General features: G+C 36.3%; 1 protein-coding gene across 7 annotated transcripts in view; it reads right to left on the bottom strand.

Moving 5' to 3' along the window:
- The window catches only part of Bltp1 (bridge-like lipid transfer protein family member 1), a 210,274-nt gene that overhangs the window by 127,147 nt on the left and 56,296 nt on the right, over positions 1-26,831 (bottom strand). For 6 of the 7 annotated variants that reach the window (XM_055626230.1, XM_055626234.1, XM_055626233.1 and 3 more), the window contains exons 23-35: positions 26,572-26,751; positions 25,491-25,619; positions 23,243-23,362; positions 19,350-19,630; positions 18,444-18,694; positions 15,376-15,634; positions 13,277-14,114; positions 9,471-9,541; positions 8,727-8,900; positions 5,918-6,038; positions 4,517-4,663; positions 1,674-1,801; positions 1,265-1,464 (exon numbers count right to left, since the gene is read on the bottom strand). In XM_055626230.1, coding sequence (XP_055482205.1) covers positions 1,265-1,464; positions 1,674-1,801; positions 4,517-4,663; positions 5,918-6,038; positions 8,727-8,900; positions 9,471-9,541; positions 13,277-14,114; positions 15,376-15,634; positions 18,444-18,694; positions 19,350-19,630; positions 23,243-23,362; positions 25,491-25,619; positions 26,572-26,751 — 2,899 coding nt within the window. The remainder of the gene's footprint in view (positions 1-1,264; positions 1,465-1,673; positions 1,802-4,516; positions 4,664-5,917; positions 6,039-8,726; positions 8,901-9,470; positions 9,542-13,276; positions 14,115-15,375; positions 15,635-18,443; positions 18,695-19,349; positions 19,631-23,242; positions 23,363-25,490; positions 25,620-26,571; positions 26,752-26,831) is intronic. The other variant, XM_055626231.1, reaches the window with a different exon arrangement.

Raw genomic sequence — 26,831 nt, 5'->3', positions numbered from 1 at the left:
ACTTTCAATGTTTTTGAATTTGTAAAAACTGTGGTATTTTAAAAGTTATTTATATTTCCAATGTTAGACCTTGGGGATGAATGAGAAAAGAAAGATTTGCCTTAACTGTGATGTGTTTCTGTGATGACAAGGGGGTCTATTGTGTTGGAAAGGTTTTTTAAAATTAATTTTTGTATATTAGTTACAGTTTATTAACTTTGTATCCCAGTTGTAGCCCCTTCGTTTATTCCCTTCCAATCCCACCCTCTCTCCCTCATCTCCTCCCATTCCCTTTTAACTTGACACAAGCTAAAGTTAACTTAAAGAAGGGAACCCCAATTAAGAGAATGTCTCCATATGATGGGGTTCTGGGCAAACCATGAAGAGCAAGCCAGTAAGCAGCAGTCATCCATGCTTCTACATCAGCTCCTGCCTCCATGTCCCTGCCTTGCTTGAGTTCCTGTTCTCACTTTCTTTGATTATGAAATATGATGTGAAAGAGTAAGCTGAATAGACCCTTTCTTCTCTAACTTGATTTTTGCTCGTGTTGTTTCATTGCAGCAAAAGAAACCCTAACAAAGACAAACCCTAAGAAAGGCACAGTAGTTACAATGACATAGACTATAAACAGCAACCATGACACCTTCAGAAGCCAAAAGACAGGGAACAGATTCATAGAATCATTTATTTATTTAGGATTAGTCATATATTCAACATATAGATTTCAGTAGAACAATCATCCCAAACAAGATTAACAAACAAAAATTTTAAAATTGAATCTAACACTGACATTCTGAGGTCTTTAAAGCTTATGAAAGGCACTAAATATAGTTTTGGTTTTTTTGTTTGTTTTGTTTTAAATACACTGAAATGGTACGTAACACTTCTGTTTTTCTTTTTCTGTTCACTAGGGACTTTAAAGAAAAATGTCTGTCTAGATTAGATTAATATTACAATTAGTTTTTTTTAATAATGCCCACAATTTTTTAAGCTATATATGACATGTTTTCTGTTCCATGAGCAAGAAATAGACAAAAACAAACTAACCAAACAAACAACCAAAAAACCAAAAGAGATGAAGTAATTCCTAAATCGGCCCTAAAACTTACTTTCCACTGCATAGAACATAATATGGAATAGTTTAATTCTTTGAGTACAACATACAGAGATGTTCCTTGCTCTTCCTTACAGTATCAATTTGCTGAAATATTCAAAGGAAAATGTTCTACTTTGGAAAGTTTCACACTTATAAATACCAAAGAAACACAAAATTTTTCAAGCTTACCTGTAGTATCAAGACCTCTAAGTTGGCCGTGGACTCGATGGATGTTTAACCTGGCAGCAATTTCTTTGCCTTTCTCTGCTCCAGCATTTGACCTAAGAGACCCAGATGACTGAGGCTGCATCTTGCTGGCATGAACATATCTATCAAAATTTGATGTTTTACTAGGGTCTACATTATTTGAAGTCTCTTCAACCACACCTCTTAATGAAAACAGGAAAAATACACAATGGTTAACATTTAAATAATGTAGTCCAATGAAAACATTTAACTAAGTTGTTTAAAATGAAACACTGTCTAACCTAAACAATAACATTACCCAAGTGTTTACTGAAAATAATTATGAATAGTTAGGACACTTAAGGTTTTTCACATCCAACAATCATGGCTCAAATTAATAAAATCTTTTCACCTGTTCATACGAACTTGCGTAGCAATTCTGTCAAAACACAAAGCCACCAGGGAAACATGAGTCACACTTCTACTAGGAACTATGGCTGGAGATTCTTCCACCGATGCTTGTAACAAGCATAAATTAACCTAACATACAAATAATACAGATTTCAGAATTGAAAAGTTAAAAAGGAGCTTTTATACCTAAATAACAAATACAAATAAAAAACTTAATAATAATAGTATACAGATCTATTTGAGGGTAATGACAAAACTTGTAAGTTCTCAAAACAGCCATAATTCCTGTAAGATATGCCCACCAGTGTGATAGTGGCAAAAATGTTATGGGTGTAATCAACAGTCTCTGATGAGGTTTAAGGCCTAATCAAGACAAAATTCATACCTGGACTTGTTAACTGGGCCAAGAACTGTGGATCTGAAGAAAATCTATTAATATTCTTCTGCTATATGGACACAGTATTAAAATTTTTCCTAAGTATATCTTTATAATCACACATTAGTGCATTTCTAAACAATTATTAAAGAAGCTGTTTTTTTCTCTCTATTAGTTGAGTTTTGATTGTATTCTTCTCCCTTCCCCAACTCTTCCCAGAGCCATCTCTTCCTTCCATAACAACCCAATTTTGTATATTCTTTTTTTAATCCTTCAAGACCAATTTGCACTGCCACAATATTGTGGATATGTGTTCTTCCACTGGAGTACAGTCAACTACCCTATTAAGAAAACTGCAGACAAGTTTCTTTTTGAAGTAAATGGTAACTGATACAGAAACATAATTTGTCAACATGTAGAAAATAAGAATGCTCATTCAGAAACAGAATATCTCTATCACACTCCCATCCCCAAGTCTATAAATATCAATGAGGAAGAGAGGAGGAAAGATCTTACAAGCCAAAGGTGAATAACTGCTATGAAACTAGGTTTTCCTGGATATAACTGGGCATTACATACAACTAACAAAGGATGTGACTTCATGCACAAGACTTGCATAAGATCAAGCCAACCCTAGCATTTATGATACTGGCAGGTACTCTACACACTACTGGAGAAAGGCAATCATCAATATATCCTGGCTATAAACCCTGCAACCTATAACAATGACACGTCTGCAAGATAAACTGTTGCAATTGTTATGGGAATAATCGACCATGTTCTGATTGAATTTAAAGCCCATTCTACGAGATGGAACCCATACCCAACCATGTTGAAGAAGCCAAGAACCTGAGACTAGATAGATCAAGAGACTATGAGGAAAACATAGCATTAAAACGGCTCCTGATGATGTAATGCCATGCTCTTAAATCAGAGCTTCCAAAGGAAAACAATTACTCTAATGACATACTGCTATACTTATGGGTCACAGCTTCACCTAACCCACACACAGAAGCTTCTTCTTGTAGTAGATGGTGATTACCCCAGAAGCACACAACTGAACAATATGCAGAGACAAGAGACTGTGGACCTCTCGTTCCTAAATGGGGTGTCTTCAATGAACCCTTCCTCTCAAGGATCAAGGCTCTGTGTGAAAGAGGGAAGTGGAAAGATTATAAGAGCCAGAGGTGATTGTTGTCTCCAAGAAAACAGTCTTTCAGATACAGCAGGACTAAGGCACGTGTGACCTCACCATATGAAATGGTAGCAGCATGCACAACAAGACCCACACACGTTAAAGCCAGATGGGATCCTAGCACTGAGAAAGAGAAGACATGGGTACCCACCTCTAACTAAGAAGCCATTTATAACTGATAACTACCGGCAAAGGGAAAACTGGTTTCCCTAATGGAATTTCATTGATTATATTTTAACTGCATTTTTGGACAGCCCCATGCCCTGAAGTAGTTGGCCAACAGAAAATGAACTCAACGGTATTTTTGTGGACTTTTTGGGGTTTTATTTTTTCTTTCTTTTTTTGTCATTTTGGTCTTCACTTGTTTATTTTGATTTCCATTTTCTGTATGTTTGGTTTTTTTGTTTATTTCAAAGAGAGAAAAAAACAAAGTTGGGTAGACAGGGAAGTGAGGAGCAACTTGGGATAAATTGGGAGAGAAAAAATATGATCAAAATATACTGTATAAATTTTTTTCCAATAAAAATTATACTTAAAAAAAAAATCATGTGCCAGGTACAGTGGCACCTGTCATCCCAGCACTCAGGGAGGCAGAGGCAGGAGGCTCTCTGTGAGTTCGAGGCCAGACTGTTGTACAAAGTGAATGCATGACAGCCAAGGCTACAAACAGAAACCCTGTATTTAAAAAAAAAAAAAAAAAAAAAAAAATTTAAGCTAGCCAAAATCCCAGCAAAAGTAGGCGCTCAACAAAGTCCTAACCCAGTCTGAGGAGCTCTAGTCAATTGATGGCTGCCATGGCAGAGACTCAGTTTTTTTCAGGAATGTAGACCCTTGGATAGGCCTTGCACATACTGACAGAGCTAAGTGTTGACTCCATGGGTTTAGAGGAAGAGCACACACATGAAACTGGGAGAGAAAAGTGCTAGAAGTAGATAGGGAAGAAGTAGATAGGGGGGAACTGGGAGGACTTGATGATACACACTATCTACATGCTTGGCAATTTTATGATTAACATTTTAATTTATGATTAACATTTTAATTAAGAAACATGATTAACATTTTACTGAATAGATATGGAACATTTTACTAAACATTTACTAGTAGTCTGCTATGGTAAACTAATTATAATATACATTAGATCATGAAGAGAATGAAATATATTTTTGATACTGCTGGTTCACTAACATTCCCTTTGCTAAACGTAAACGGGAAGGGAAAACAAACTGAATATGCTCTCCTGTCAGGGCAGTGTCTCTGAAAAGCTTCACATTACCTTTGGAATGCTCACGTTAGCTTGCAGACCTTTAATTGTCACGTTATCTTGCTTCGTTGTGACATTTGTCTGAATTTGTCCTTGGTTAGTTGTTCCTATCACAGGATGCTCAGTTTTGGTTCCTCGAACATCTTGCTTGGGGGATAACTGAAAGCATTAAGCAGAATTCTTTTCCAGGCATTTCATAAGTTTTCATCATCTCTAACAACATGTGTATTCACTGGGTTGTTCCCACCCCTCCCTATCTCTATCACATTAACTATTCTAACAATCTTGAAATTCAAGCAGAAGCTGATAGACCAGCTTGCTGGACTGAAAAAAGTACTAGATACTAAAATGAAATCCACCCACAGAGAAACAAAGATGATAATAATATACTTTTATAATTATATATTTTTATAGTTTTTTGTTTTTATTTTTTTAGTAAAACTGAACTCTACAGTCTTGATGGCTGACTTGGTTTTTAAATAACTGGCTCCTTACTGGATTGGGAGTAATTCAAGTTTCCTTTATTCATACTGTTCTACCCTAACTACCTGACTGAAGCACATGAAAGGCTCAGAATGAGTAATAACTGGTTCACGAGAAATACTCAGGCTCATTTTCACCCGTATTCTGCTTCCCAATCTAAAAATGATACAGATAAACTTGAAAATCAAAAAAGAATTGTCAAAAGACCACCAGACTGTTGAGTGTTAACCAAGTGGTGTCACAGCCAGATGACAGTAGGAGTTACTCAATTCACTGAACAACAAACAACATAGAAATAAAGAGAAGTTAAAAATCTAGATAGATAGATAGATAGATAGATAGATAGATAGATAGATAGATAGATAGATCTTTCTTCTGAAAGTACTAAAATACTACTTCTAAAACGTGTTCATCACAAGGACAGAGAAACACTGAGCATTTAAGAACATATAGTGCTCTTCCTGAGTACCGCAGTTCTGTTCTCAGGATCCTTGTTAGGCAGCTTGCAACTACTCATGACTTGAGCTCCAGAGGATCTAACACCCTCTACTGGCCTCCCTAGGCACCTGTACTCATGTGCACATAACCACATGCACACGCGCACACACACACACACACACACACACACACACACACACAAATTTAAAATAAATCTTTAAAAAAATTATTGCTTTAAGGACAATGCTTGTTAGAAAAGGCTTTAGAACTAAGCTACTTTCAAAACAAAAGAAAAAATAAAGCTATGATTTTTAAGGAGTACTAATTAATCCACAGCAGTTACTTGTGCTATTATGAAGCCAATGGCATGTAAAAGTTTTTGGGACACATCAGATGGATTCCAATTTAGCTAACTGATAAAATTGGATACTTTGAAATTTTTCAATGATAAAGACTCAACTTGCTATACCCATTGAATCAAAAACTTCTTACATTTTCTGAGAATGTGGTCTTGCTATTTTGGACAGCTTCTCTAAGGACTTTACTGTGAAGATCATCTACAATTGCAGCTGGGTGCCGGGTACTAGCACGGTGAACCATAGCTTCAATATATCTGATTAAAGAAAAAGGAAAATAAAAAATTAAAATTTCGTTTAATACTAGGACCTATTTTACCAAACAATCAGTGAAAACTACCACCATTTGAATATTTACAATTCTACAATACCTAAATGCAAAATTGTAAATTTTATCTTTAGAAATTCTATAGAAAAAAACAGTACTGAAATTTCAGCCATATTATCACCCTAAAACCCTCAGATTAAGCAGGAATATTTGCTTTCACCACAAACAAATAATGATCAATGTTTTCTACAGACTTCCACTTTATAATGATATGAAAATTTTATTTTTTAAATTTATTTTTCCCTGATACACTAGGATTGTATATACTGACAGCTATAAATACCATTTACTTAAGGTGAAACTCTGATGTGCGCATCAGTGGTGCACATCAGAGCTTCTAACTATACTCAGTACCAACTGATCAACATTCCTCTGCCTCGTCTCTCTCTCACTGACTGTTCCTAGACTCTGGTAATCACCATTCTACCATTAAAACTCTGAGACCAGTTTCAGATTCCATGAGAGATATCATGTATAATTTGTCTGTGCCTGGCTTATTTGGCTTAACCTACTAGCCTTCACTTCCATCCATATTATATCAAATAACACGTTTAATTGTTTTATGGCTAAACAGTATTCCATTGTGTAAATGTAGAAAATTTTGTGCTTTGGTGGACATGGATCACTTTCATTTCTTAGTTACTATAAATAATGCTGGTGCACATGGTAGGAAGATATTTCTTTAGCATACTAACTTCATTTTCTTTGCATATATAACCACTAATAGGGTTGCTGAATCGTAGTTTTGTTTTGTTTTTTGCTTTATGAAGAGCCTCAATAAAGGGCTATACTAACTTACATTTCCATAAACAATGTACAAACATCTAATTGTCATTTTTACTGGAATTAGGTAATATCTCATTATAGTTTTAATTGGCATTTTCCTAGTGCTTAGTAATTTTTCATATGCCTATTGGCATTTGTACATCCATGTTGAAAAATGTCTACTTGAGGTCTACTGTCTATTTTCAATTGGATTGTTTATTTGCTAATAGAGTTTTGGAGTTTTTATATGTTCTAGAGACCCACCCTTGGTCAATGTTTGGTTTATAAATATTTCTCCCATCTTGTGAACTATATAATGTATTTGCTAAAACTTTATTTGTTGTAATCCCATTTACCTATTTTAGTTAATTTGGCTGCTATGGTTTTACATCCCCTACCCCCAAAATAAAGAATTCTTACACAGTTCAATGTCACAAAGTGTATCCACTGTGTAGTGTGTCTGGGGTGTGGGGGGGTGAGCTTAACACTGCAGGTATTCTACTTAAACTGTTAATGCATCCTGAATTGACTTGTCTGTTTTGAGACATGACCTTGCTTTGTAGCTACCCAGATTGGCACTGAGCTCATGATTCTCCTTCAGCCTCCCAAGTGCTAGGAATATAGACATGAGTAATCATACCTGGCCTCTCCCCACCCATTTATTTGTTTGTTTATTTTTATCTTCTCAGATACTGCATCCCAAACACAGTTTCCCCTCTCTCCTTTTCTCCCAGGCCCTCTCCTCTACTTCACCTCTTCCCTCAATCCATACTTTCCCTTCAACAAAGGGCAGGACTCCCAGGGTTATCAAACAAACAACACATAAACCAGTAAGTCTTTTAGAATCTCCTAAAGATGATTTCCTATATTTTTCATAAGTGTGACTCCTTCCAAGAATGACCAGTTTATCAGAAAAACACCGTGTACCCTTCCAGCAAAGGAGTGCTTTCATGAGAACTAGTTTTCAGTGAGCCCTTCACTTCATTTTCTAGATGATTTACACTCCATTCTGTTTCATTTTGGCTTCTACTTGTGTAGTTTTATCTCCTTCAATAGACTATGTACACCTTGCTGAAGAGAGTAACTATTATTTTCCCTTTATCTCTTCAGTTAACTATTTTTTAAATAATTTATTTTTATTAATTACAGTTTATTCATTTTGTATCCCAGCTATAGGTAGCCCCCTCCCTTGACCCCTCCGAATCCCACCCTCCCTCCCTCGGCACCTCCCATGTCCCTCCCCAAGTCTACCAGTGGGGGAGGTCCTCCTCCCTTTCCATCTGACTCTAGCCTATCAGGTCTCATCAGGACTGGCTACGTTGTCTTTCGGGGAGGAGTCTTACCAGACCACAGAGGAAGACAATTCAGTTAACTATTAAGAATATGAAATAATAACTTCCCAAGTGTTTGATCATTTTATGCCTGTTAGTCCAAATGTAAAAGACAGAGTATATTATAATTATTATAACATTACATATGTTTAGCTTGAAAAAGTATCAGATAATTAACTAAATCACAACCTCTTTAAAATCTACTTCTATTTTCACTAAAAACAGCTAGTTAATACACCCTTTTTTTTAAAGAGTTTTTTTTAAAGAGTGTATTTTAAAGAAAATACAATGTGTGTTTGCATGTACACCTACACACCAGAAGAGAGCACCAGATTTCATTTTAGATGGTTGTGAGCCACGATGTGGTTGCTGGGAATTGAACTCATGACCTCTGGAAGAGCAGCCAATGCTCTTAACCTCTGAGCCATCTCTTAAACGAACACTCTGTGTTCATTTACTTAATGTCATGTAAATGAATCACTTTTTAAAGCATAGGTCTTATTTTTAGACAAAGTGAATACCGGTCTAAGGCTTCAGCCACCAGTGGAGTCAGAACAACATCAACAGTTCCCTTTACTTCAACAATGGCTGTGGTCTTCGTCTGAGCAACAGGCTGACCCAGGGTCCATTCTTCTGTTAATGTTTCATCATCTGTATTATCAACAATTTTCTTGTCCAGTGGAGTATATGGTGTGCTATAGAGTTTAATCAGAAAAGCATGTAGTTAAACGAATATATACAAGAATAGACGTTGGGCTTCCTTGAAGAACATTTAAACTACATTTATTTCAATGACAAATTTCATAAACAGAGATTAATATTTCAAGCCTAAACTTTCAACACAGGGCCAAATGAGGTACTAAAATGCCTACTGGTCAAAGATGTCAATTATATCATATTACAAAAAATATTTTGATATTTTAATATTTTGATATTTTTTACTTCCCACATAGGCCTTTCCTAAAATGTGCAAACATGTGTATATACTCCTACACAAAATTAATTATTTGGGGTAATTTATTCTTGAAATATGACTTGGACACACAAGTACAAAATGGTTATTACTCAGCCCACTCTCATAATCAAGAAGGATTATGACTCTGAACTTTAAAAATGTAATTATTTTAGGTGCCTGTAGTCCTAGCTGCTAGGAAGACAGAGGCAGAATGATTCTTTTAGCCCTAGAATGGAGGGTCAAGCTGTGCAACATAATATGATCCCATATCTACAAAAGAAAAAATTTTCTAAAGAATTAAAATTCTTACTTTGAAGTTGATCCTGAAAGTTGCATCCCTCTGTCTAGCAAAGAATTAGCAGTAAGTCCCTGTTTGATGACCTAGAATAGAATAAAATGTCGCTTATAGTCTAAAAATTCAATTATTTCTTGTTATTATGATAAGTGATACTTGTGAATACCCAAAGTAACCTTGCTATATCTTGATATAATCAATATAAATATTTAACAGAAAATATTCAATGGGTAACCTCATGTTTTATTCAAGTAAGTGACTGAGTTGTGAGGGTAAAATGAAAGCTAAGGACATGACCAACAAATGGCTTTCCTCTGTGAGTTATTTTTTACAGAGTTCTTTCTGAAGCCTATTTCAGTCTTCTAGTATATCCGCAAGACACACGAAACATCAAACACACACATGAAAGCTAGATGACCACTGCCGTTGCCTGTAATTCAGTGGCGTTCGGTCTGACTCTCATCCTTAATGACTCCTCATTCTTTAACTTTCAGTTAAAATACTATGTCATAGGCTGAGGAAGTCGGGCCAGTTGTAAAGTTCTTGTTGCACAAACATGACTACATGAGTATCATCAGCACCCACATATAAAGATGGTCATAGTAACATGTGCCTGTAAGCCCAATAATGCATATAGTGGAAACAGGCAGATCCTGGAAGTTCAATGGCAAATGAGTCTATTCAAAAAAGTAATCTCCAAGATCAGTGAGACTTCCTGCCCCTAAAATTAAGATGGAAAGTAATATAATACACACACACACACACACACACACACACACACACACACACACTTCTAAACACTGTTCATTTTTTTAAATCACAATTTATTCATTTTTATCCCAGCTGTAGCCCACTCCCTCGTCTCCTCCCAGTCCCACCCACCCTCTGTCATCTCCCCCTATGCCCCTCCCCTAGTCCACTGATGAGGAGGACCTCCTCCCCTTCTATTTGACCCCTAACCTATCAGGGCTGGCTACATCATCTTCCTGTGTGGCCTGGCAAGGCTGCACCCCAAAAGAAGAGGTGATCACAGAGCCAGACAGTGAGTTTCTGTCAGACATAGCCCCTGATCAACCTATTTAAAAACCCACTTGGAAACTGAGTGGCTATGGGCTTCACCTGAGCAGTGGGTCTAGGGCCTCTCCATGCATGGTCCTTGGCTAGAGATTCGGTCTCTACAGGAGGCCCTGGGCCCAGGTTTTTGCTTTGTTGGTCTCCTTGTGGGCTCCTGTCCCCTCCAGGTCTTTCTATCTCCCCCTTCGTTCATAAGGTTTCCTGTACTTGGCCCCGTTTGGCTCTGAGTCTCAGCATTTCCTTTGATACCCTGATGGGAAGAGTCTTTTAGAGGACCCCTGTGGAAGTCTCCTGTCCTGTTCCCTGTCTTCTCCAACTTCCAGTATCTATCCCATTTACCCTTATGAATGAGGTTTTAGCCTTTTCTCTAGGGTCCTCCTTGATGTTTAGCTTCTTTGGACTATAGATTATATTATGTTTATCCTATGTTATATGGCTAATATCCACTTATAAGTGAGTATATACTTTATAGACCTTGAAAGAACAATTCTCAATTTCATTTGGAAAAAAAAAAAAAAAAAAAACAGAATAGCTCAAACAATCCTGTACAATAAAAGATCTTTTGTGGGCTTAGAGAGATGCCTCAAAGGTTAAGTGCACTGGCTGCTCTATCAAAGTTCCTGTTTTCAATTCCCAGCAACCACATGGTGGCTTATAACCATCTATAATGAGATATGGTGCCTTCTTCTGGTGGGCAGGTATACATGCAAGCAGAATACTTTATACATAATAAATAAATCTTAAAAAAAAAAAAAAAGAAATCTTTTGGAGGTATCTCCATCCCAGATCTCAAGATGTACTATAAAGCAACAATACTAAAATCTGCATGGTATTGGCATAGAAACAGAATGGTGGATCAATGGAATTGAATAGAAGATCCAGAAATAAACCCACATACCAACAGATACTTGATTTTTGACAAAGAAGCCAAAACCATACAATGGAAAAAAAAAAACAAAAAAACAACAACAACATCTTCAACAAATGCTGCTGGTCAAACTGGCTGTCCACATGTAGAAAAATGCAAATAGATCCATATTTATCACCCTGCACAAAACTAAAGTCCAAGTGGATCACAGACCTCAACATAAAACCAGATACACTAAACCTGTTAAAAGAAAAAGTGGGGAAGAGTCTTGACTCACTGGCACAGGAGACAACTTCCTGAACAAAACACCAACAGCACAGGCTCTAAGATCAACAATAAATAAATGGGACCTCATGAAACTGAAAAGCAAAAAACACTGTCATCAAAACAAAATGACATCCTACAGACTGGGAAAGGATCTTCACCAATCCTATATCTGACAGAGGGCTAATATCCAGAATACATAAAGAACTCAAGAAGTTAAAAGGCAACAAAACAAGTAATCCTATTTAAAAATGGGATACAGAGCAAAAAAGAGAAAGAATTCTCAATATAGGAATATCAAATGGCAGAGAAACTCTTAAAAGAAATGTTCAACATCCGTAGTCATCAGGGAAATGCAAATCAAAACAACCCTGAGATTTCACCTTACACCTATCAGAATGGCTAAGATCAAAAACTCAAGTGACAACACATACTGGAGAGGATGTGGAGAAAGGGGAACCCTCCTCCATTGCTGATGGGAATGTAAACTTGAACAACCACTTCGGAAATCAATCTGGCACTTTCTCAGACAAATAGGAATACCACGTCCTCAAGATCCAGCTATACCACTCCTAGGTATTTATTTGAAAGATGTTCAACCATACAACAAGGATATTTACTCAACTATGTTCATAACAGCTTTGTTCGTAATAACCAGAATCTGGAAACAGCTTAGATGTCCCTCAACAGAGGAATAGATACAGAAATTGTGATACATTTACACAATGGCATACTACTCAGCAATTATAAACAAGGAAATCCTGAAATTTGCAGACAAATGGTAGGTACTAGAAAAGATCATCTTAAGTGAGGTAACCCAGAAGCAGAAAGACACATATGGTAAATACACACTGTTTGTTGTTTTAAACATAAGAATTTTCATACTGGCTGTTATATATTTATACTGCTTTAAATATATACTAAATATATTTTAAAATGTTTTTGGCTTTTTCAAAGTCATTTACAAAAACCACATTCACACTAAATTATAATAATTCAAGTATCAACTGAGCTGAAATGGATATGTCCAGAAATAGTTAGGGACCAAATTATTTATTGAAAATAATTCTAAAATATTATTTTAAAATTTTTTTCAGTTTTAATTATGTAATATATCAGTGTCTGAGTACAGGTGCCTGAGGAGCCCAAAGACCTGAGTCCCCAAGATCTGAGTTACAGGTGATTGTGAGCCAACCATAGGTGCTGAAAACAGAACTCCAGTCTTCTAGAAGAACATTGTGCACTCTTAACCAGTAAGCTCTCTCTCTACCCTCCAAAATCTTGTTTTTAAGGCACAGAAAATGTAAACTCTCAAAGATGATTTGATCCTAGTTTTAGGAGTACTGGAAATGTAGATCAGGCTACATAGTGATTTACTATGTTAAAACAATGAAACCTTAAACAACCCTCAATTTAATTTGTTTAAATTTATAATATTTAACAATAACTATGTAACCTAATTGTACACGGAGTCAATTTTTGTACATGGAGAAGATAGACTTTGAAAGTCTATCTTTCAGAAGATAGTTGAAATGACTCAGTAATTCTATAAACAATTTAAAAAATGGTTTTACTATATAAGGATATTAATGAAAAATAATTACTTGATTTGTACCTTAAATGTTGGAACAGAAAGCTGTTCAAATGATGAGGAACTTTCTTCACTGGTTGGTGTATCTAGGTCAAGGGGACGATGCAATGAGGACTTGGAGGTTCTTTTGTTGGTAGGATGTTTAACTGACCAGTTAACTACCTGAAACTGAGTAAGGTAAGTCTGATAGCAACTCATCACAGGCTGTTGGTACGTGATCTGCTCAGTCTCTCCTGTTTTCTCACCTTCCACAATGTACAGATGTTCTATGACTTCATCTTCTCCACCTAATGCAGAAACAAAGGAAGCCTGGGAAGGATGAGTTTTGAATGGGAGAGTTCGGGGATCTGTAATGCTTTCTCCGTGGACAGTAAGGGGTCCTTCTACACTGTGATATATAGAACCCCTACTGTAGTCAATCTGCTGCATTTGCTTTTTCTTCTTTTTTCTACCAGGATAAGTTCCAGGGCCTTCATCACTGCTAATGGGCTCAAATTCTTCAGCTGCAGAGAAGTAGGCTTCACTATCAGCCATTGACATACTGGAATCCATTGACCGATACTGATGAAATGAATTTGAGTCAGCTGATGGTGTGTAGGGAAATGAACCAAAACTTCTTCTCTGTTTTGGTGAGTCTAGTACATTTTCATCACTTCGGGAGACATCACTACTAAACTGGACTCCAACTGTAACAGGCTGTTTGTCTCCATAAAAAGCAGCAGTGAGACTCTTAGTACTGCCAAGTCGGGTGGAACACACAGAGGCTTGCCGCTTCAGAGGAGACCTGAGAGGAGACTGTCCTACTGACTTCTCTTGGGTGTTAGGAGACACAGGACTGGTTCCTGAGATTTCTGTAGGAATACTAAAAAAGAGAGGAAAACTATTTCACATAATTTAAACATAAAGTACTGATAAAATCTTTTTAGTAATTTTGATCTTTTTACAAACAAAAGAAAATCTAGAGTTTTACAATACAATATTGATTCAAAATAGCAAAACATTACAACATTAGTTCATATCCCCCACAAAGCTAAAAAAAAATAAATAAAAATAAAACCTACCAACAAAAATGAAACATAATAACCACCACATAAATTTAAAGAAATATGGGAATACTTGCATATTTATAAGGTCTTACTTTTTTCTTTCCATAACTTTTAAAAGCTCATCCAGCAAAATACAGTTAGGGTGTCTCATTAAGGACAAGGGAAGGACTGAGACATCCTTTGATGTCCAGTCTATTAACTCTGTTCTAGAGCAGCAGTTCTCTATGTGTGGGTCACAACTCCTTCGGCAAATCTCTACCTCCAAAAATATGCACATTATAACTCATAACAGTAGCAAAATCACAGTGATGAAGTAACGATGAAAATAAAGAGAAACTGTATTAAAGGGTTGCAGCATTAGGAAGGTTGAAAACCACTGCTCTAGAGAACTGTGACTAAAACAATCATTTTAATGACCCTGAATTGAAGATCTCCATGAAGCATCCAAACAGAAATATCAAAGTAGGTAGGCTGGAGGGACAAGGATTTTGACTGTAGTTTTTATATTTGAAAGATGTTGGCTATACTCATAATTAAGCCAAATAGCTACTAAGACTAGCTAGGAAAATTGCATGAAAGGATCAGAACAGAATTCAGAAAGACACTACCACTCAACAAATGTCAGGCTACAGGAAGAGGAAGAAAAAGAGGGAAAACCAAGTGAAGAGCATCATAATGGACACAGAAGGTACAGCCAGGAAAGTGGAAGCAAACCGTGAAAGGTGCTTTCAAGCAAGAATAATTCAAAAGAAGGGACTGTTCAACTGTCCCTAAAAAAAAAAAAAAAAAAAAAAAAAGAATGTTCAAGAATGTAGGACAGTATATGGATAGTAACAAAAATTCACTGAGTGGTAGGATAAGAAATATTTCCATTACAATACATTTTTGCATTTTCTAATATCTGCAAAGAGTATATTCATTTTATTTGAAAACAAAAATTGATATATCAATATATGTTCAGGTTCAAGGGGGGAAAAAAAGCTAAAATGAGGATGGGGAAAGACATTTCCTGTGCTGCTATTTTAAGTAATTATAATCCAGTTACAATCAAGTTTTTAAGTTTAACTGAATACTGACCTTGCTTGGCCATCATCTCTTTTGGTACCTTGTAAGAAATCTTTCTGAACCAAGTGGTCATCAGCAACAGAAGAGGGACTTTCCTTCTCACCGGCAAGTAATGGCTGTGCAGCACTGGAGCTACTGTTCTCCTCTGAGGAAGAGGATGAACTGTGAGACCGCAAGGGCACCTGAAGACTAAGGTGCTGAGTTTTTCTCTCTACCTCTATTCCCACTGATTTGTTTTCCCATTCTTTCCTCTTCATACCATTCACATTACCTAAACAAATAAAATGTGGGTTAAATGATTGTAAACATTTTTGAAGGAATATATAAAAATTATAGCAATTTAATATAACTACATTTAAAGTATTGTCATTTGTTTAAAAGCACAAATATATAACTTCACATAGAAACATGTTACATACTACAAAAACCTGTCTAAAAAATTCTGGGTCCAGCCTACAATACATAAACTTTTTCTTTTTTAAGCTTTCAATTACAGATTGTGAAGACTAAGGCTAGATCAAGAGTAGAGAATGTGACCAGGATGTGGAAATCAACAGCTCAATCCCCAGCATGTATCAAAAAAATTGTATGTTCCCATTTATGCATATAATTTATATTTAATAGAAAACTTTAATACAAGAGCATCATATATTTCACTTAAGATTACTTGTTTGAAACATTTTCTGTAAAAAAAAAAAATGGAAGCAGGAATTATATCATCTTCTATTCATTAATATATTTCCAGTGTCTAGAAGAAACTTAAACACAAAGCAGTACGTGGATGACTAAGTACTGAATTCACAGCTAGAGTGGCTCAGCCCTATGTCAGTTTCATAAGCGCTCTTCAATGAGTTGTGAAAATGAAGGGGTGAGCACTTGGAGATAAAAGGATAGCTCTTGGCTACCTGAAGGCCCCATAGCATAACTTTTTCTCAATTTCCCCTCTCCTCCAGCCATTCCTGAACTGCGTAGGAGAAAGAACCCTGGCTGGTACGCAGAACACACACTAATAAGAGTGCAGTTGCAGGTGTAATTAAAGAAGGGCAAAGTTTCATGGATTTAACAAAGCAAAACAGAACAATGAAAGTCAAAAGAAAAACAGGTTTGACTCCCTTCCACACAACAGGCACTAAGTGAATCTGTAAATATACCAGCATGAACTTGTTTATTCCACCCTGACACTACACATCTACCCTTGGCTCCAGGAAGACTCAACAGCCAGAAATTCACATACTGTAGGTGCTAATTGCAATCTCCCTTACAGACAAATCCTAGGTAATTTAGTATCTATAACCTGCTCTCATGAATCCCCAAGGAAATTAAACACTGTGAAGATTATAATTAGCCATGCCCTCCTTCTGTTCACATGTTGGAAATTGCTCTCCCCACTCTGGATCACGCATAAACTCCTCAGACACATTCCTCCTTGTGTTTGTGGTGGTTAAGTTTCAATCTGCTGGTCAAAAACTCAAGCAGTCCCATTATTAGTGCCAACTCTAGGACAGCAGAAAGAACATCAGAGTGTCTTTAGTCACCCGTATTCCATTTGGCTGTATGACTTAGTTCAAGTAAGTCTCAAAAAAAACCCCTCAGTTTCCTCCTTGTAAAGCAGAGATAAATCAGGCATAGTGGCACAAAAGAAGTCTGTAAGCCTAGAGAAGAACTGTAATTTGAAGTCTAAGTGGCTACACAGCAAGATCATGTTTCAAAAACATAAATAAACAATAGATAGATAGACAAGACAGACAGATAGATAGATGGATAGATAGTATCCACCTCACATGATACCTTGAGGAAGAAATGAGAAAAATGCCAGGGTTAACACTTTAAAATAAACATTATTCAACTATAAGGTTACAAGAAGACAGTCATGTGCTAATATCCGTATTATTTTTTTTAAATACCAAGAAATTTTAGTTACTTATAAGTTTTATGTAATAGTAATATTCCTGACATAAAATGTCCCTAAATAACATGTACATATTTTTGCATTATCAGTATACAAGGATTAAGCACTGCAGCCTCACTGTCTCCTTCAAAAGCTTCTATGTATAGGAAATCAGTCTGATAAAAACTCTTTTTTAAAGATTTATTTGTTATGTATACAGTGTTCTGTCTGCATGTTCACCTGTTCAACCAGAAGAGGGCACCAGATCTCATTTTTTAGATGGTTGTGAGCCACCATATGGTTGCTCTTAAAACTCTACCTTTTACTACCAAAAATCTACCAAAAAAAAAAAAAACTCAGGACCTTTGGAAGAGCAGCCAGTGCTCTTAACCTCTGAGCCATCTCTCCAGCCCTGATAAAAACTCTTAAAACTACTACCTTTTACTTTAAAAATCTACCAAAAAAAAAAAAAACAAAAAAAAAAACCTAAGTTAGCGTTTTTTTAGTAACCCAAGGAAAAATGCTAAATATTGGTGAAATATGAAGACTTATCTTTATATTTCAGTAATGTGGCAACTTTAAGCAATAAACATTAAAGTTAATTGCAGAAATGTGTAACTAAGAACTCAAAGTTTCATTTCTGAAGTCTCTGGAGAAAAGGCAACAATTAAATCTAAATCTAACACACTGAAAAAGTCCCAGTTGCACTGCTCATGCCAAACCAATGTGTCTATAACATCATCCTGAATATGCTCAGAGGTCAGATCTCTCTTCTTCACATGTTCATTTTCATTGACAAGAAAAATATCTTGGAAAATCAGTTGGTAACATGCGGCATTAATAAGTTATTCTATTTAAGTAAACTGAGCTACAGGGAATTGGTATATGAGGACACGCTTAGGCTAAGCTTTACAAGGAAAGCTGTCTGCTGTCAACAGCAAGAAGTCTGAATAGTACATCTACTTTGATTCTATGTCACCCCCCTCCAGAAAAAAGAAAAACAAAGACTACATTCATTTTAAATTATTTTAAGTTACTTGTAAAATGAATATAGATTATTTAACCCCTTTCTGTAACATTACTCAAAACAAACAACAAAAATTACATTGAATCAAGTAACAGGACTTCTCCCAGAATGGCACAGGGACAGAGGTAGGAGGTTAGCTCCAGACATACAACACATTTTTATTACCATCTACAGTTTTGGGGATTTCTTTAGTAATGATCCATTCTCCAGGCTGTAGCAAAGACTGGCCATAATACATATCAGACTCTGCACTTGTGCTTGAAAATGCAGAGCTACTGGAAGGTGTCAGCTCTTCAAGTTTGAAGAAATCTAAGCCAGTTACTGTGCCACCAAAGAATCTGCAGCCACCAAGACAGCCACACTTGTTTCTGCACCTCTTATTCTTTAAAGTATCATCTGGCCACAAAAACCACAACCTAGACAGAACCCAAAATAAAACAAACAAAACAACATACAAGAAAGTTCATTAAGAAAAAATTTTTAAACGGTAGATAATCAATTATAACTCAATTGTTAATAAACATAAAAAATCAAAGTTAAAACAATCAACCATTTAATATCATCTTTCAAAACAGAAACACAGCTGTACAACTGTTTTAAAGGTGTAGTCATTCCTTAGAGGCTAACGAAACCAGATATAGGTACTCTTGCTTATCCCTGAAGTTCTGAAGCTCTGCCCAAAGAGTTTTCTACAGTACAGAATGATATAATAGTTACCAGCAGCAATGAACTAGAAGCACAGAGCTGAGAGAAAGAACAGTGTCTCATAAAATGTTATATGGAAGCCATAATTTGAGTTGTTGTTATCATTGTTAAAATACATAGTATGGACTTAGAAACCATAACAAAATAATAATGTTATTTCCAAAACCACACCATCACTACAGAACCTCAACTGATGCATTTACTTCTAAGTACTAGGTCTCTGTACATTAAACAAGGTACTAGAGCACAGTCATACTAAGTCTTTATTTAAAATGTTCAATCCACCCAAATTGTAGTTTCCTCTAAAATTATCCAACAATTTTCAATGGAAGCTGATACCACCACTCTTACGAGATTTTCACTCACCTTTTGGTTCTGGCATCGTGAGTTTCCAAGAAATGTCTTTGTGCCTCATGTTTAGAATGATGGTCAGCAGCTAATGCAATATCAACTGTAATGAGACCTAAGGTGGCTGACCCAGCTTCCAGCCAGTAGGCTCTCCGTAGGACTGCTGGCTGAAGTCCAATCCTGCAGTTATTTAATTGTTCAATATACTGTCTCACTTGAAAGTCCTGAATTGCAGCACTTATTCCTTCCCCAACTGACTGATTGTGAAGATTACAGTTTGCAACTCGAATTGCACCCATCTACAGTTGAATTAGAAAAAGAAACAAAGCTGTAATTTCAGAATTTTTAAGTACAATAGCAGAAACTACAGAACTGGCTACTACCTGAAATAAACTAAAAGATAGGTGGAGGAAACAAAAAGAAAGGATAAGAAAATAAAAGGGAAAAATTCAGCAAAGGAAAAGAAAGGAAGGAATTAAGGATACAATTCAATAATAGACAAAAAGTAGACATACAACAAAACATAGGAAGGCAGGGTCAGTGTGACAGCTCAGTGGGTAAAGGAAGTTCGCCACCAATTTGACCACCTAAGCTGGATCCCCACAACCAAATGGTAGATGAAAAGAACCAACTCCTACAAGTTGTCCTCTCAACACACACACTGAGGCACTGAGTGAGTGTATGCACCCCAACACACATACTAAATAAAGAAATAAGTGAATGTAGAAAAAAAATCTGTTTAAAGCAGGGCTGTTGAGATTGGCAAAGTGGTAAAGAGACAAAAGCTGTTAGTTCTGGAGCTGGATCCCCAGAAACCAATGATGAAAGGAGAAAGCAACTTGTACTAGTTGTTCCGACCTCCATACACATGACATTTATATGCCGCCGACACAGCAAAACAGGTGAGTTCTAAAGACAGGTGTAAGTAAAGAAGCCTGACTACAAAGAAACAAGAGAAGGTAGAATATTGAAAGCATTAAGCAGTGAAACCACAGGAGCATAGCAAGGATTGATTTAAATAATAAAAATACATAAATCAGAGACGGTAAGCAAATGCTTTCAGAAGCCAAGGAGAAAATGTAAACAGGTAAAACCAACAGAGATTCTGTGGGGTAACCTATGTGAAGGTGTGTCTCTGTATATTCAAACGTTAATTCTGTACCTACAGAGAGCCAAATAGGAATTTGGTGTTGTTATTTCTATGGTCCATCACCAGTCTCACATTTTATAAATATTTGTTCCTTCCTCACCTGCCTAAGGCAATCTACAATTATATCTGATTGGCTTTAGTAAAAAGCGGCTGACCAATATCTGGGCAGGAAGTAGAAGGTGGATCTTCTGGGCAAAGAAAGGAACTCTGGAAGAAGAAATCAAAGGTGGGAGATTTGCTGGTGGACATTGAGGAAACGGGACAGACCAGAGCAGAGCAACCCAGATGAGTGGCAATAAAATAATTGGGAGGCTGCCAAGCTAAGGCCTAAGCTTTAAAATATTAATAAGCCTCTATATCATTACACATATATCACTGGAGGGTCCAAGGAAGTTCTACTCTAACATTCAGAACAAAAACTTGTTATAATCATTTAGTGAGAGAGGAGAAAAGACAGACTGCTAGCATGTGTCATGGAGTACACGTGGAAGTCAAAGGACAACTCTCAGAAGCTGGTTTTCTCCTTCTACATTGCTGAGGCAGGATTGCCCTTATTCCTGCTGCTACTCTGCAATTCTAACTGGCTTGCAAGCTTCTGGGCAGTCCTCATGTCCCTGCCTCCCACCTCACCACTGGAGTACTAGGAGTATAGATGTGTGCCAGTGTATTCAGCTTTTTAATTGATTCAAAATAACATATTTTTTAAATGCTATACCATGGACATAAATGCAACCTATTTCATATCCTGCTATGAATTAATGTTACAGTAATTCACAGTGGGAAAGCGGGGAAGTACTAACAGAAACAGTATTTCAAGAAAACGGTTAAAAAGTAGGAATAGTCTATGAGATCACACAATACAAATGTTTCAAGCTATAAGAACTTATTTAGTGAACCCACACACCTATGAATACTCGATTTTTGACAAAGAAGCCAAAACCATTCAATGGAAAAAAGACAGCATCTTCAACAAATGGTGCTGGTCCAACTGGATGTCCACATGCAGAAAAATGAAAATAGATCTATATTTATCACCCTGCACAAAACTAAAGTCCAAGTGGATCAAAGACCTCAACATAAAACCAGATACTCTAAATCTGTTAGAAGAAAAAGTGGGGAACAGCCTAGAACTCATTGGCACAGGAGACAACTTCCTGAACAGAACACCAACAGCACAGGCTCTAAGAGCAACAATCAATAAATGGGACCTCATGAAACTGAAAAGCTTCTGTAAAGCAAAGGACACTGTCATCAAAACAAAACGACTGCCTACAGATTGGGAAAGAATCTTCACTAACCCTTTATCTGACAGAGGACTAATATCAAGTATATACAAAGAACTAAAGAAGCTGAAAAGCAGCAAACCAAGTAATCCAATTAAAAAATGGGGAACAGAGCTAAACAGAGAATTCTCGACAGAGGAATATTGAATGGCAGAGAAATACTTAAAGAAATGCTCATCCTCATTAGCCATCAGGGAAATGCAAATCAAAACCACCCTGAGATTTCACCTTACACCCATCAGAAGATGAAAAACTCAAGGGACAACACATGCTGGAGAGGTTGTGGAGAAAGGGGAACCCTCCTCCACTGCTGGTGGGAATGTAAACTGGTACAACCACTCTGGAAATCTATCTGGCGCTTTCTAAGACAATTAGGAATAGTGCTTCCTCAAGACCCAGCTATACCACTGCTAGGTATATATCCAAAGTTTGCTCAAGTATACAAAAAGGGATATTTGCTCAACCATGTTTATAGCTGCTTTATTTGTAATAGCCAGAACCTGGAAACAACCCAGATGTCCATCAACGGAGGAATGGGTACAGAAATTGTGGTATTTTTACACAATGGAATACTACTCAGCAATCAAAAAGGAGGAAATCATGAAATTTGCAGGCAAATGGTGGGATCTAGAAAAGATCATTCTGAGTGAAATATCCCAGAAGGAGAAAGACAAACACGGTATATACTCACTTATATAGACCTATAAGATATGATAAACATAATGAAATCTGTACACCTAAAAAAGATAATCAAGAGAGCGGACATGGGGTAAGATGATCAATCCTCGTTTAGAAAGACAGATGGGATGTGCATTGAACGTATGACAGGAGTCTACTGAGCGCATCTGAAAGACTCTAACTAGCAGTGTTTTCAAAGCAGATACAAAGACTCGTGACCAAACCTTTGGCAGAGTACAGGGAATCATAAGAAAGAAGGGGAGTTAGTCTGATGGGGAAAGGATAGGAGCTCCACAAGGACTAAATATATCTGGGCACAGGGTCTTTTCTGAGACTGACATGCAACCAAGGACCATGTATGAATGTAACCTAGAACCTCTGCTCAGATGTAGCCTGTGGTAGCTCAGTAACCATTTGGTTTCCCATAGTGAGGGGAACAAGGACTATTTCTAACAGGAACTCAATGACTGGCTCTTTGACCTCCCCACCCCAACAAAGGGAGGAGCAGTCCTGTTAGGCCACAGAGGAGGGCTTTGCAGCCAGTCCTGAAGAAACCTGATAAAACAGGATCAGATGAATGGGGAGGAGGTCCCCCCTATCAGTGGACTTGGCAAGGGGCACGGTGGAGAGGAGGGAGGGAGGGAGGGACTGGGAGGGAATGAGGGATCGGGACACGGCTGGGATACAGAGTTAATAAAATGTAACTGATAAGAAAAAATAAAATTCAAAAAAAAAAAAAAAAGAACTTATTTAGTGAAAAGGAAAGGAAGGAGCCTGGCTAAGAAGGAGAGGGTGATTACCTTTATGTTTGTAGCACAGCCATGCTCCGCAATGTAAACATCTGCCGCATCTACTGCTAGACGAGTCATGGTGTACTTTAAATCATCTGAGGCTGGACAAGGCCCAGGGATACAACTCAGCTACAACAGAAAAGGGCAGTGCGGCTATTCATTCACTATCCAAGTAAAACTCTTGTTGCATAATATGTTTTTCTCAATTGAATTTCATTGTTTTATAATGATAACTGAAATAATCAGATATCAAAACAACCCGCCAGAAACCTAGCCTTATGTAATCATGTACCAATTTCAAAAGTGGGAATCTCTCAATCTCTTTCTGACTATAGTATATGTATGTTATGTTTTATACATGTTATGTTTTATATATGTTTTATATCTGTTTTATACATGTTATGTTTATACATGTTTTATATGTTTTATAATGTATATACTTCATAGCATAGTATATAATAATATATACTTACAATCTATAATAGGCACATATTATAATATATATTATTATGTATATATAATATGTTACTTATTACTGAGACTCAAAGTAGGTCAGAGTAAACTGATGAAGTAAACACATTCAAGCTTAATATAACGCTGTAATATATCACATTTACAAATATGACTTCTAAGATAAGATTTCCTATGAAAATCACATGCACAGGTACACAGTTGTCACATATGCATGTTTTCATATCATGCAAGAGGAAGCCAACTATAAATATTTCCATATTTAAGATAATACATACAGACTTTATTTCACTTTGATTCTAAAGCAGATCTGATAATGTTTAGGTTGGAAGAAAACAAACGTAATCCCACTTCAATAAACTTACTGGGGAAATGGAAGCCTTGAGTAAATGCCTGGCCAAAGAGCATATGCAGTACATTAGCGGCACAGGCATAAGAAAAAACAGTTACTTTTCAGGAAAGTCCATGCCCATACTGATGGATTTCCTTTACGAAAAATTAGAAGTAGAGGCTTGCAACATGGCTCAGCACATAACAGCACTTGCCAATGCAAGCTTCCTGACATAAATTCAATCTCCAGAACTCACATAAAGTGGAAAGAGAGCACTGAATCCATCAAGTTGTCCTCTTACCACTTGACAAGAACTGAGGCACATGAGCACCCACGCACACACATCAAATACACGCACATACACAACAATAATAAAGTGTATTCAATGGAGCTAAGTAAAACAATATGAAGTGACAAAAGAGGCAGATCAGTAGTTGTATAGGACAAGGGCTGACTGAAATGAAAAAACAAGTAAATTTTCCATGATACAAAATGTTTTGTAACTGCACTGGTGCTAACAGCTACGCACATGTATACAGCTTGTTATATGTTACACACACATGTTAAAACTTATAATGTACAACTTAAAGAGTGAATATACCTCATGTAAAGTATGCGTCAATAAACCTGACTAATAAAACCTTTAATAACGTAGAACAAAACATTCTGCTGGTTTGTTTGGGTTTTTTTTTTTGTTTTTTTTTTGAAGGGGAAAATTACTTTATTTTTAACATAAAATTTTAGTGAGATAACAAACAAATTCAATTTGCAGGGCAAAAACATAAAGGGAGGCACTGTTAGGAAAAGAAGGATCCAACTGTTAACATCTACCTGCCATGATTTCTCAGTTTTCTGAAGTATGCATGCTTCCAGAACTGCGAGCAAATGGCCCTCTCTAACTCACAGGCATGCAGTAACAATAGCACTATGTATTTCACTGTCGCTGTAAAGTTTGTTGAGACTCCCATCTAAATTCTATGACACTTTTTGGGGGTGCTAAAAGAACCCTAACTGGAAGCAACTCAGTTTTCTGAGAAGAAAATACAATCTGTGAAGTCATAAATCTGACAAATGCCAATACTGAAAGTAAGTTTCAGAGTGGTGTATGAATCAAGTTACATAAGTCACTTACTTGGTCTTATTTTTTCAAGTTCTAAATTTATATATGTACTGCTAAACTACAAATATAGACAGTAGAACAGTGAATGAGAGAAATTTTAATAGTAAAAATGCAAATTAATATAAAACTTATAATATCAATATCTGTGAATTGTTTTTCATAGTGGCCTCATTTTAGATACAACTAAATAACTAAGAATTTACAAAATCATTAAATGAAAATAGTGCGCTATTAACTTCATGGCTATATACATTTGATTTAAAGCTAAACCTTACTCTTTAATTTTTAAAAAGGAATGAATGCTTATAGTATTGTCAGTGCACCTGTTAACATACCTTGGATTCACAGAACCGACGATCAATTCCATGTTGGCATATTATTACTGACTTTGGTCTTTCCAGTTCATACTCCCGACATACCACATGGAAAACAAATGTCTGCCCCCATTCCAAGAGACATGCCAGCTACAGATAATAACAGGGTGACAATACTATTAGCATTCTAAACAAGTGTTCAGTATTCAAAAGCTTATGAAGTCTAACATGACCTGAAAGATCTCAAAATTATGTAACTGCTACTTAATAAATATTAGCTATCCAATGATTTTATAACATGATATCATTTATAAGCTTGTTGTTTTCTATTTGTGAGTATCAAAATACATTGTTAAAAGAAAACTAATTTGAAGTAAAAATTCCACTTCGGCAACTTCTAAAGTTTTAAATCAAAGGTTATACCTTTACTCTTCTAAAGGTAACTAGATCTACTGTATAAATAACTGTATAAAAAGGCACCTAAAATCCTCTAAAAAATAAGACTTAATTTTGAAAATTCTAATTATCTGATAATACTGAGTTACAATTTAAAAAAACTATATACTTTGAAGAGTAAAGCATTTCTGTCTATATAACAGGTTAAGTGAAAGAATAACTCAGATACTAAGATTGTATAATGCACTGGAGTTGTTAACAATATCATATTGAGACAAATATACATAATGTCACTCCAAATACATAATTTCAGCAATTAGAGTATATAAATTTTATTTTAACAAAAAAACATAAAATTACCTATGGATCAAAATAACATAGTACCATATAACACATAAGATAGAGAAAAACACAAGATGATGAGAACTGTTCCATAAGTAGTATTTATTAAAGCTAAGTTAGTTGGACTTCCAATATTGGAGCATCTTTCCCACTGCCAAAAGAAAATCTAAAATTCATGTATTATATAGCCCAGAAAAGTAAAACTTGACAATGACTTGTCTGTTACTAAATTCTGAGTGTCAAGAATGGCTGCCATTAGAATGGCATAACTGGAATGCAATGAACATCAGGCTACTATACAGTGACTCTTAAGGAGAGTAAAGAAACAAAGAAGATGGTAGGAGACAGCACTGTGTGAACCTACCTGTGGCGCTGTGACTTTAGCTGTAAGGCTTCCAGCCTGCACATCAATGAGCCATGCATATTCTAAAGAGTCACTTCCTAAGGGAAGACCTTCAGCTGAGAACATGGCATGTGCTCTCAGCTGAAGGCCTGACAAATTGATGTGACCTTCCCTGAGTGCTTCATCCACAGGTGGTCGCTGCTGAAAACAAAAATAAGGTGGTAAGAAGTCCAAGGAAACATACTGTGATTTCTAGTTGCTTTATCCTCCATGGATAGTAA

Source organism: Psammomys obesus, unplaced genomic scaffold (assembly GCF_907164565.1).
Source record: "Psammomys obesus unplaced genomic scaffold, mPsaObe1.curated_primary_1811, whole genome shotgun sequence".
Lineage (NCBI taxonomy): Eukaryota > Metazoa > Chordata > Mammalia > Rodentia > Muridae > Psammomys > Psammomys obesus.
The sequence above is the reverse complement of the archived record's forward strand: the minus strand, read 5'-3'. Positions and strand labels throughout refer to the sequence as shown.